Raw genomic sequence first — 13,029 nt, 5'->3', positions numbered from 1 at the left:
TCAATTATAAACGGTGTTGGGGAAACTGGATAATCTTGGGGGGGGGAGTATTTGGCGGAGAATTTGGAGTATAAAATTCACAAGCAAAATACATTTCTACGGACACAGTTATACGTGAAGAACGACGCACAAAAGTGCTAGAAGAAAGTAGCTGGGAGAAGTCTTTCTAAGTATGATCTCAATACCAGAAACCATAAAAAAAAAAAAGACTGATGAGTCAAATTCAATAAAAATAATAAATATTTTTATATTAAAAAACCCCCATAAACTAAACTAAAGGAAAAAACTGGGAAATATTTGCAACAAATGACAAGAGATTATTCATCTTAATATATGAAAAACTTTTAAACAAGACTTGTCTCAATAGAGAAATCGAAAATGGCATAAAAATAGGTAATCCACAAAGGAAGAAATAAAAATGGCCAATAATCACATGGAAAAGACACAGCACCGTGTGTGTGTGTGTGTGTAAATTTAGCAATGTTTTAGCGTATGTTAAAACAATAAGCTGCTTTTGTCTATTGGCAAAGGCTTAGAGCTACTAGTTGGTATTCTCAAGGGCAGGAAGAGTGCTGATGAGAAGAAAAATTGGTACAAACTTTCTAGTGGAGAATATGTTAATATGTCCCAGAGATTTAAATAATATTATTTTAAAAATGAAAATAATTAAAGTATAAAATCAAAATTTGAGCAGTAAATTATTCCTGACATGCAACATAATGAATAATTTTTCTTCTCCTCCAAGCATATTTTCTGTGCTATTTTGTGATTTAAAAAAAAGTATCGGGAACAGCAGAAATTTCTAAGTAGCTACTCTATTATTATTCCACATTGTTAAGAAAAGAAAACTGAGACTTGGAGAAGTTCTTGCTAACGGGCAAAGCCAAGATCCAAACAGACATCTGTACTGCTTTAGAGCCCAAATTCTTAATCCCTATGTCTTATTACCTTCTTAATTAACTTAAGAAAAAACAGCTTTGTGATGCAAACCGTCCTCTTAGCTCTGTGACAAACGACTAAAGTGAACTGGTAGCCAGCACATGTGAGGACGTGAGTACATGGAATGATTCCTGCTAAAGCACGCTGACACATAGTACCCTGCTCTCTAGGAGACAGACATCTCTGTCATTCATTCTCTGAATACTTTACTTCAGATTCAGTGTGGAAAGCATCATATCTTCCCAATCAGAATGAATGCTTCTCATGAATAAGTAGCATTTCACTATCATTTTCCCACCAAACTGAACTTGCACTATACAATCAGGTATCACACACACGGACTAGTTTTATAGTTTCTGCAGTGATGCTACCAGAAAGACATCCCAAATTCTTTAACAAGATCAACACTTAAACATAGAAACTTATGTAAAAAATAATTCACTTGTAATTTACATCACATAAATAGCTAGAAGGGCAGTAAGATGACAGAAAATGAATCAGATGACATTATTCTATGAGCTATTAAACTGCTCACTAATTACTTAAAAAGCCACCAGACACATAATTTGAAAAGAGTGCTAATAATGCAACTGATACTTCGTTATAAAAATGACACAATTTTTCAAATAAAAATAAAGGAGAATAACACCAAAACAGGGAAGGGAAAAAAACACCACTACCAAAATCCTAATTTAAACCTAGGTTAAATTAATTTGTGAAATTCTAAGAGAGACAGAAGTGCTTTACTAATGATCACTTTAATGAAAATTGAGAGCATCTGTTACATATCTTAGCATTTTGTAAGTGTTTTAAGCATCAGTAAGAATCTCATTAGGTTAATAACTAGAGTTGACTGTTATATACCACAAGGAAATTAAGAATACCAAGTTTATAAAGGTTTGAAAGGAGAAGAAAGTTCGGCAGGTACAAAGGACAAGAATGCAACTTGTTTGAGTACTCTCTATAGTGTATAATTTAAGTAGCTTACTAGAATTTGAAAATAACAATTGAACTTTTTTAAAATTATTTTATCAATCTGTTATCTATGACTTGGCTGCGCCCTAAATCCTTTCATTCCAAGTGGGATTACTGAACTACCAGTCTTCCAAAGCACTGACTTCACACCTCTATAGCATCTTCCACGTTTTGAATGTAGTTCTTCAGAAACTTTTCTATTGGAGCATCCCTATAGCTCAACAGGAGAGATGCCCTTTCCGAGGTTTTAGGATTACAGCCAGAAGATTACCCAGCAAAGGTAACGTTTCACTGAAGCCTGCTATTCTATCTTTAAATCTGTGCAAATCTGGTTTCTACTCCATATGTGTATTTGTTTTAATATAAAAATAAAACTTCACAAATTAAAAAAAACAATCGATGATCTGGAAGTAATACTAGTTCACCCCATGTCTCTGCGTACTTCCTACTGCAGTACACCACATCCCAACTTTAGAATTATAGACATTTTACACCCCACTAGAATGCAAGCTCAGCATCTTTGTGTCCCCAGGGCCTAGCACTGTGCCTAAAACATCGTCCCCTCCCCCAGATCACACTCCGCAGTTCAGGCCCTGCTTTTCAGGACCAGGAGGAGCTGAGTAACGACAGTGTGCCTTCCACCTAGAGCATTTACATTTACATCTACTTACGTCTTTCTCTGGCCGATGTGGAAACACAGACGACTGGCTGTAGTACATGTTTTCGTCATGGTAGTCACTGTCGACTCCCTCTACAAACTTCTTTCTTGAAGCACCAAACATGCTGTTTGTCACCTAAACAAAAATATTACTTTTATTAAGAGTAACACTCTGGAAAACATCAAGCTTTATCTTACTCCCATGAGGAAAACAGACAATAAAGGGAACATTGTTAAGATGAAGAAACAGATCAACTAAAGGCATTTAATGGGCATGTGAGAAAGTCATAAATCTGACTATAACAATATACTAGTAAAAATAAAAACCAACAATATACTAGTATTAAATATTTACAATTCCAGGTCCTACAAGTAAGAGGAAAAACTTAAAGCCTTATGTATGCAATAACTCCACTTACTTTAAAAGAAATAAATATCACATTCTTGAAAAATAACCCCAAATATAATTTTCCCATACAAAGATTTTTTAAAAATTAAGTTTGGATTAATTATTCAAAATCTTCACATGCATCTTCAACATTAGTGTCTCTGTCATTACTACATCCACTTTTTAAATTATCTGTTTTCCAGAGCCTATCATCTTCACTTACAATCTAAATTTATTGAGACATAGCATTTTTTGAGTCAGTGTATAATAGCATACTGGAAACTTATCTCAAACCACAACTACCCACTCATATAACAGTAGGATTCTTTCATTCATCATCCTGGTGTAAATTTATGATCTTCATTATGTAACCTGCTTATTTACTCTTATGCTTTTTAAGTATTTACGACACCCAACACTAGTAATTCTGAGCCCACGCCAGGAAAAACAACTACTAAATGTGTGCTAATTTTTATTTATTTTTCTTAAGGTGGTCTCGATAAAGTTTCCAAAACTATCAGTTGATTGAGGTTATTTAAGGTCAATGTGTCTTCCCTCTAATAGTATTTTGTAGTTCAAAGTAAATTTTAACGTCATAAAAGGAGAGACTTGTAAAGACCTGACTACACGGTGACTACATCTCTTCACAAAAATTATGGAGAAAAACATCAAACTTGACATGTCTTGTAGACTCATTATGAAAAAAGGTATTTTCTTCAATTTTAAGAAAAGAATAATTTCTTTTACTTTGCATTTCAAAATGAAACACTATTATAAGTTACTATGCTTTATCAGTAGACATGGTAACTGATATACTGCAGACTTTAAAGGCCAAATTTTACACGCAAGTCTGTTGAAAGCACCCACACTATTTAATAATTGATTTATATCAAATTTTCTGTTAAATTTGAAAAAAACTCAATTATTTAATTATTCTTCCTGTCGAGGACTGAGAAAAAGCTATTCAGTTAAATATGAACAATAGTCTGAAGACACCTTAACCACTGCTTTGCTATAAGTTTTTGGGCTAGTAATCTCTTTAGGTGTGAAATACAGAAAAGCATTTTTAAAGGTTCTAATAATATTTTAGAATATATTTAATCTTCTCTGGGTGGTGGACTCCCTGGGAATCTCATGAAAGCTACTCTAGAATTCTGAAAGTAATTTCAGGAACTAAGATCCCACATGTCTATCCACCAACCCCCTACGTGGTTCCTAACAAGAAAAAGACGTGTTTTTTAGTGCATTTTATTTCAGAAAGGTAACAGTGGAAAAAGGCACTTTATAGTCTTCAAACTAAGACATTGCATATGAGATTTGAAGTTTGTTTTGCAAGCAAAAGTTAAGGATACATTTAATTCTCTTTAAAGGACCATTACCACTGAGTTCTAACTCTAAGAAAGGATATATATGGGAAAATGGCATGAAACTTACAGAATTCAATAAAATTTCAGGGGAGTACCACAGTATCTCAACAAATTTTACACAAATAAATTGACTCAAACGGATACAAAGTAAACTCTTTTTTGGACAATTTTTGTACAACATACATCCTCAAGACTAATTATAGACTCCTAGGATCCCCAAATTGAAATTAACTGTATAGAATAAAAAACTTCATGCTAATATTGTACAAAGAGGTTTCACTGTTTTGAAAGCAAAAGTAAACACAGGAAATGCCTCAAAGGGAAACAGACATGTTTCTCTTCCATCAATACCAGATCTTCCCAGACTGACTGTGTGTGTGTGTGTATGTGTGCCACAGAGAGAGAGAGAGAGAGAGAACACACAAATATGCATAATTTCATCTTTGTTTCGTGCGTTTCAACGCAGAAATGACACATCAGTGAAAATACTACTCATCCCCATGTGACTTCAGCAGAAAAGATCGGTAAGAGTGCAATACTCTGCTCTCTAAACACAAGCCTCAGTCCAGGGGTGGGTACTGCAACGAAACAAAGAATTCTCTGATCCACAGCAAAATCAGAAAGGAAATGAAAAAAAAGACAACACAGTAAGTTTTCATAAAAGCCAGTTTTATTTAATTTTAAAGGGCCTGTCCTTTATCCCTGACGGAATGGAGTCAGAAAGTATTTTAGAATAGCCAGGAAGGGTGAAACTAGGAAGACAACAATCAAGCAGAGAAGGCAGGGAACCAACCAGGCAAAGCCCTGCAGGAAGAGCCTTCCATACCCAAGAAGCAAGAAGATCCTTAGGGGTGAGGCTCAAGGCGTGAACTTGGTAGAGACACGGGGTTGGGGGTGGGGGGGGGGGGGGGGGGGAGGCAGACCACACAGTGCCTTACAGGCCTGAAGGACTTCATTTTATTCTATGTGAGTTGGGAAGCCAAGAGAGGGTTTGGAAGCAGTTTAAGAGTGACATAATTTGGCAGATATATTTTCTTCTATGACTGTTGTTACCTTGCAGGGAATAGGCAAAAAGAGGGGACGAGAGTGGAGGCAGCGTAACGGGCTCGTGAGAGAGGATCACACTACAGTGGTGGTGAGAGAAGGGGTGACAGTGGTCAGACGAAAGATCAATTTGGAGGGAGAGGTGACACTAACAGATGGACAGATGGATGGATGATACGAAAGAGTAAGGTATTCACAGTACCTCCTGGAAGAGAATAAGCAGGAATCAAAGGAACCTAGAAATCAATTTTGATCAATTTCAAAGAGGATCTGTCAAGACTATATTGAAATATGCTGAAATCACTGGTTATGCCATATAAATTAAAGTCAAGTTGGTAAATGGCAATTTTAAAAACTAACAAAAATAAAATCATACTTTGTTTTACATTACATATAAACTTTATGAGAATCTTTGGTGTGTACGATTTGTCAGCTTTTTTCAAGTGAACACATCAAGGGCCTACATCTACTTTTGTTAACTGACGACCTTCTCTCTCGACTCTCATACCAGATGTTATAACAAAAAGTAAAAACTGAGATTTTATCAAGAGAGAATATAACATGTATGTACCCAAAGCAATGGCTTTAAGCCTTTTCTGAACACAGATCTAAAGCATTTAATCAAGACACTTCACCTTTGCTTTGATTCCTCAAGAACTAATCAGAAAGTATACATACAGGTTAGCTTTCTATCAGCCCGTGCCCTCCCCCAGCCCCACTCTCCACCAAAAGCAAAGAACTAGCCTCAAAATGAAGCAGTGGGCCCAGCCCCATGGCCGAGTGGTTAAGCTCCCGCACTCCACTTGGGCGGCCCAGGGTTTCGCCGGTTCAGATCCTGGGTGCGGACATGGCACCACTCATCAGGCCATGCTGAGGCAGCATCCCACATGCCACAACTAGAAGGACCCAAAACTAAATACGCAACTATGTACTAGGGCAATTTGGGGAGAAAAAGCAGAAAAAAAGAAAAGAAGATTGGCAAGAGTTGGTGGCTCAGGTGCCAATCTTTACAAAAAAAAAAAAAAAAAAGAAGCAGTAAAGAGAGGAGAATTACCTGAGAGGCAGCATGGAAGCTGGATTTCTCCAGTACATGTCATTATTTAATCTGGACTACCTATGAATTCCTAAGGTATAACATTTAAAAACAGTATATTTCAAAGCCAAATGCAGTAAATCAGAATTACTACAGAAAAAGAACTTGCAAATCCCCAAACTTGAGATAATCGTTAACCAACAACTTCAGAGAAGACTGGGAAAAAGTTGCCCTGATCTAGGTGGGATGAATAGCAATTAGGAAAGAGGAGGAGCAAAAGGCAAGGCCCGGAGCTTCCTGATTGGTCAGGGAAACAGAACTAGGACTCTTTATAAGTGAAACTTGAAAGTGTGTGTGTGTGTGTTCTGTGTTTGTGTGAATATATATATACACAAACATATATCTCTCTATATATATAGACATATATATAAAGATAAATAGGAAAGAGTGAAAAACGGACTCAGATCCTGTCCAAGACAGGACAATATTTAATCCTACAAAGATTTCCTTCAGCAAGGCCTCTGGAGAGCAACTTACTCTGAAACCATTTACTGTCTATAATGCTGGCAAATGCTGGCCCAGGCATGGAATCCTATTCCCGGGGAAGAGAAACGCATCCCGTGGCAGAGTGGTCCTTTTCCCAATACAAACAAATGTAGACTGATTTCAAAATCTATCTCCAGTCTCAAATCAGGTTTCTAGTAGAGTATTTTAAAGTGCTGCTGGACATTTCTACCTGAGGAGTCCAATTTAATAAACTAAATTAGTAGCATTTAAATCTGGTGTTCTGGGTTACTACCTCCTGCTTTGTTCTGCACATCCATCCTCTTCTAACCTTTCTCCACAGTGGCTTTCACATCTGTTTTGCCATTCTTCCTATCATCATCTTAGTGTAAGCTCGGGGCTAGTTTTTTTTCAGCCTCCTGACTGGTCTCCCTTCACATTTCAATGAACATGCTGAGGATCGACTATATGAACTATGCCAAAAATTGTGCTAATGAAGACAAAAGCTGAAAAAGTAACAGCCCCAAGTCCTGAACAAGCTCACAGTCTAGCTAGGAGACTCACCTGTAAATAAAGACAATCACCACATGAAAATCTGTACAGGTGCTTTGGGAACACAAACTAGGGAATATCTAACTTTGCAGGAAACAGAAAGATTTTATTATAAAGGAAGTCCTGTTTGAACAAAGTCATGATCAAAAAAAAGTAGAAGTGTGGGAGGTGGAATCAAACTTTGGCATAAGAGAAAGCATGCTCACAAGCTCAGAAGTGAAAGCCACAAAAGACAACAAAACTTTCAATATAGCCAACAGGGAGGGTGTCTGGAAGGAAAGTGAAAGGTGGTGAGGAAAAAGAGGCTGGACTTCAACAGCAGGCTAAGAGGGCAAGAGTGTAGAAATCCAGGTGATGGGGGTTGGCCTGGTGGTGTAGCAGTTAAGTGCGCACGCTCCACTTTGTCGGCCCAGGGTTCACCGGTTCAGATCCTGGGCGCAGACACGGCACCACTCATCAAGCCATGCTGAGGTGGCGTCCCACATGCCACAACTAGAAAGACCCACAACTAAAATATATACAACTATGTAATGTGGGGTCTTTGGGGAGAAGGAACAATAAAAAATAAATAAAATCTTTTTTTTTTTAAAAAAGAAAGAACACTATTACACCAATTAAAAAGTAATTACTGTTTCCAAATTCCAAATGAATATTTTCAAGTACTTTCTAAATATACTGAACATAATTTAATCCTTCAAGGAATTAGGATGATTATACCAAAACCCTAAATTTCATTCCAAGCTCCTGAAATGCACATTGTAGCATTAAATATGTAGGAAACATCTAGAAACTGGGTTAAAACAAGAACAAACCGCTAATGGCAACATTTTTCTTGTGGATTCTCTCTATAATGTAGCCAGGAGTTTTTACTGTTAACATGCTGATGTATGTGTCCCATCATAAAATCAACCATTTCATAACATGCAAGTATAAAGACTTTTCACGTCTTCATAGACAACAATTTTCACTTCCAGCCACAGAGTTTGCACTCATCTTGTATTATAAAGGATAAAGAGGGCCAACTACAGGTCATATGGGGTGGCATGGGGGAGGGTGTTCTTTCTTACCCCATTTCTCTAATGAAGATTATACCAATTCACTCTCATTGCTGAATACAGAATTTGACTTCTTGCTTACTTTTCCCCTCCCAATTCCATATTTGCTGTGAGCAAACAGTAGACGTACATATACACACAAGTTCTCTGCTATCTACCAAGTAGACAGAAACTAATTAATAAAAATCACTGCTAACTGCCATTAACATTTATCTGTCTTTATCAAGATGTAGCCAATCAAAGTTTGAAGCCAATCATGAGAAGCCACAATATCTGAAGACAAAAATCTGATATTTTTATTATTGCCCTTTAGAAGGGTTAAGCTGACAGGTCTAATTTCACTGAGAGACTAGCCAAATTCTATGGAACTAGAATATTCCCATATCAAATATTATATACTACAACCTAGAAAGACTTATTACCCAAGGAATTTTTGTTCTAGCAGTATCTTTTAGTAACGGGATTCTGAGCCGCCAATCCTGCTTCACAGCTGTTATAAATAATCCTAATTTTGTTTCATTCCTGAAAAATACCAAAAAAAGAAATGTGCTTAAATGAAGGACAAAAGGGCACACACATCAGACCAAAAAAAAAAAAAACACCCTAGCTTCTCAAAGAACCAAGAATTTAGTATCTGAAAATCTTTAGAAAAGGAACAAATGATCTTTCTCTCCTCATGTAAGAAATGTATTACCTTTGAAGACCTACTAGTTCCAGAATACTGTGGTTTGATGTTTATAATATGATAAAAGTAAAATGTAAAATGAATGGTTTATGAATCTGCTTAGGATGGATCTAAGAAAAGTGAGAAGTTCTGATAAATTGTAAAGGTAGAATTTCTAAATTCATCAACTTGAATCGATAGCATGGAAATAAATAAAAGCAAATCATTTCATAGTTTTAGCAAATGCAGAAGGACTCATAAATGAGCAATAAAAGCCTTAACGAATACTGAAAAGCCAGTTAATAAGTAGATGCAGAGGAAACATGACTCTGCTTGGTAATTGATGCAGCAGAAAACTGGGGGCCTATATGAACACATCCACAGTCATTATTTTGGAGAAAAGGTAAATATTCTGGCACAGAGTACTTTCCACGGGTTACAGGAATATTTTATAAGACATCCCATCCAAAATACCAGGGCAGCCCACATCTGAGAAAAAGATGGAGAAGGCAGATGAAGAGAAGAGAACACATCGCTCTTCCTAATCCAAAGGCTGTTTGCCGAAATCTGTTGTCTGGAGCTGTTTTACTCAGATGATATTCCCAAAAACCATGCATACTATCCCGTAATACGTGCCAAAACATCTACAAAGAGTGTTAACAAGAATCTATAAATGCCCCTATCAGTTTGACTTTATTCTAGGGGGAAGATGTCGAGCATGCTTCAACTTAAAGAACAGACTTTGTGGTTTTCCAAAATCTTAAAATCACCTCTATCAATATGCCTTATACAGATTCAAACTTGAAACACTAACAAAAAAGCCTTAAAAGGTAACTGCATCATCCTAAAACCAAAACTCTAATAATTCAAAAAATGCTGATCCACAGAAAAAAGTATACAACAATATACCAACCATGATTGGTACACCTTATGAGCAATAAGTCAGAGTTGAGAACTCACACAACAGGGGCTAAAATTAAAACAAGCAGTACTTTATCTTTAAATATTAGGAATAAATTTATAAAACACAAGTGGAAGGACATGTAACAGTACAAAAACTTTAAGTTAAGGATACAAAACAAATCCTCTAAGCATAAAGGAAATTTTTAAATGAGGATGAATACCCTAAACCAATCCTTACAGGGGGAAGGAGATCGGTCTAATAAAGAGGGGAGAAAGGGAACCAGAAGAAACTGGATGTATGGTCTGCTTTGCTGGGAGATATGTATTTCTACAAGGCTCCCAGTGAAAGAAAAACGCTCTAGAACTTAGGACAGGAAGAAGAGAGATACACTGCTGAGGAGTCCGTATTTTGAGGATCTGTTCTGAGATGTAAAATGCCAAATACTTGGTGTCCCAATCTCTCCAAGTTTAACACACTTCCTCTGTGAAGAAATGTTAGTAATCACAAGCCATATTAAGTCAATTTTTCCTGGGTATAATTTTGAATTTCTTGTTATGCACAAAGAATCTAGAAACCAGGTGACTGAGAACTACAGTGGACGGATCTGGGACAACTAAAGAAACAGTTGTTGAAGGCTTTCTGAGAAGCAAGAGCTTAAAAAGACAGTACTAGCAAACAAAGTAGTGCAGACCTGGACTACACAAAATTATTTCTAAAAATCATGCATTAAGGAAAAAGATCTGTAACATTAGACTACGGTTGTCAGTACAAGGCAGACAAGGTGAAAATGCCAAGAGTGTTGGCATTTTACACACACACACACACAAGATTTGGTGAATTTATTCATTCTGTATATATTTGCTGCACTTTGTACCAGATATCGTGCCTTCACTGCTTCTATACTTGTTTTTGTTAACCTTGAACCTGCAGATGAGTAAAAATATTCGTCTTCCCATCTAGACTTCAAAGAAAAAGATGTTTGAAGTATCTATCCCTGCAGAGATTAAAAATATAGCTACCTGCTTAAAACCTTGAGAAAGAGAAGAACAGCATGTCTAAAGCCACTGAAAAGAAACTAAAACTTGCCTCATTCTGAGACCAAGTTACACGTGGCAAAATTTTTGTCTACGGATTTATGCCTTCCTCAACTTTTTTTCTTAGCTTCTTTTCTGAAAATGAGTTTTCTGGTCTTGCTATGCACTGTGGAGAATAAGGTGTTTTAAGGAAATCTAACAACCTTCCTTTGCATTACAACAGTAATGATTTAATCATTTTAAGGTTTTCCCTGTTTCACATCTAACAAGAAGTAAAATTATTTCTTAGAACACTAGACTTATTTAATAATTTATGTGACAGTTTTATGAGAAAAATAATTTATATGCAACATATTTTTAAACTAAAAGCACAACTCACTGGTAAAACGGCCCCCATCCACCCTCAAAACACTGATGACAGTACCATTTTTCCCCCAGCCTTTCCCACCACATACTCACCTGCGCAACTTCTTTCAACATTTGCTACTCTGGGGATGGGAAAGCTCAGAGCTGGAGGCTGAAGTGAAGAAGGAAAGGTTGGAGGGTGAGCCATGGCACCAGCCCCACACTAGGAGCTCCCCTGAGATACTACAGCAGGGTTGACACCATAGCTCGGAAGCTCAAACTCCAGCAAACGATAAGAAAGGAGTCCAACCAGAACATGATAAACGATGGGATTCTTCTGCTCTTTGAAAAATAAGGAAATCATGCTATAAAGATCTGAACGTCCAGTTTCAACATTATGACTCCCTGTTCACATCTTCATTATTCCCCAACCCCAGAATCTTCTCTTAGACTGATTCAAAGTTCTAATTAAAAAGGGGAGCAGGGCAGAGCCTTCTATAAACTTGCACACTTTTCAGGAAAATGAAAGGATAGGGCTTACCTGGCCACGAAAACATCTAAGACAATATATTAAAAAGATGTATTTAAATTCCTAAAAGTGGACCAGTGAGCTTTTTAAAAACCAGGGATAACTTTTGGTATAAGTATATTCCTTGGGAGGAAATGAATTTCTTAAAAGTGTCTCACTCTGATAAAAACAAATAGACTCCTCAATTAAAATAACTTTAATCAAACTAAATGATAAAGAGATAAAGATTTTTAAAGAAATCAATCTAAATATAGGATTTAAATGTGATTTATTCACTTTTATAAAAATGTGAATCCTTGTCTTAAATATAAAATATAGTGAATTATTGATTCAAAGAAAACTAGATTCTGACTATTATGAATACTAAGGCTAATAAAAATAGATGCTTATTTAAGTTATTTAAAGATGACTTCTACTTAGTAACATAAACATTACTGAAGGTGGCAAATATTTTAAAACAGTAAATACAGACAAGTATCCAAATCCTGAATTATGTTACATGAAACAGTTATAAAAATGAAAAGCATTGCTTCAGCAAGGGAACACAGGAGGTCTAAATTACTTCTAAATGCCTTGTGATCTAAAGTAAGTCAATAAACATTCAGTGAGCATCTACTATGTAGTGTGCTCAATATTACATTTACACTCTCATTGACTATACCCATTTGATTCTGAGAATAAAGGAACACCTCAAGCCAAAGGGAGCAGAGGTGAAAACACCTTTCCAACAGCTCCCTGCACCATCACCGTGGCCTCGAGCCCTCACGGCACTTACCCTTCATCCCTCTAAGCTCGGACATTCCCCTCTCCCACTGTGCTCCAGCCACACTGACCCCCCTTGCTGCTCCTCAAACACATGAGGCCTGCTCCTGTCTCCAGGCCTTTGCACTTGCTGGATCCTCCAGGAACGCTCTTCCCTTGATACCTCCATGGCCTCCTTCCTCACCTCACTTTAAGTACTGAGTTATCTGAGTGAGGACTTCCCTGTCCACTCCACTTCAAATCATACTACCCTTTTCTCCAGCCCCTTGGCATTCT

At 36.8% G+C, this 13,029-nt stretch overlaps 1 protein-coding gene across 9 annotated transcripts in view; it reads right to left on the bottom strand.

Annotated features, from left to right (window-relative positions):
* CNOT2 (CCR4-NOT transcription complex subunit 2) overlaps window positions 1–13,029 on the bottom strand; it is a 111,736-nt gene that overhangs the window by 41,336 nt on the left and 57,371 nt on the right. For 7 of the 9 annotated variants that reach the window (XM_044756366.2, XM_044756369.2, XM_044756367.2 and 4 more), the window contains one exon: window positions 2,586–2,708. In XM_044756366.2, coding sequence (XP_044612301.1) covers window positions 2,586–2,708 — 123 coding nt within the window. Of the gene's footprint in view, window positions 1–2,585; window positions 2,709–11,576; window positions 11,635–13,029 lie in introns of all 9 variants that reach the window. The other 2 variants (XM_070494720.1, XM_044756368.2) reach the window with 1 other exon arrangement.

Source organism: Equus asinus, chromosome 22 (assembly GCF_041296235.1).
Source record: "Equus asinus isolate D_3611 breed Donkey chromosome 22, EquAss-T2T_v2, whole genome shotgun sequence".
NCBI classification, from domain to species: domain Eukaryota; kingdom Metazoa; phylum Chordata; class Mammalia; order Perissodactyla; family Equidae; genus Equus; species Equus asinus.
This window is presented reverse-complemented; position numbering and strand designations above follow the sequence as displayed.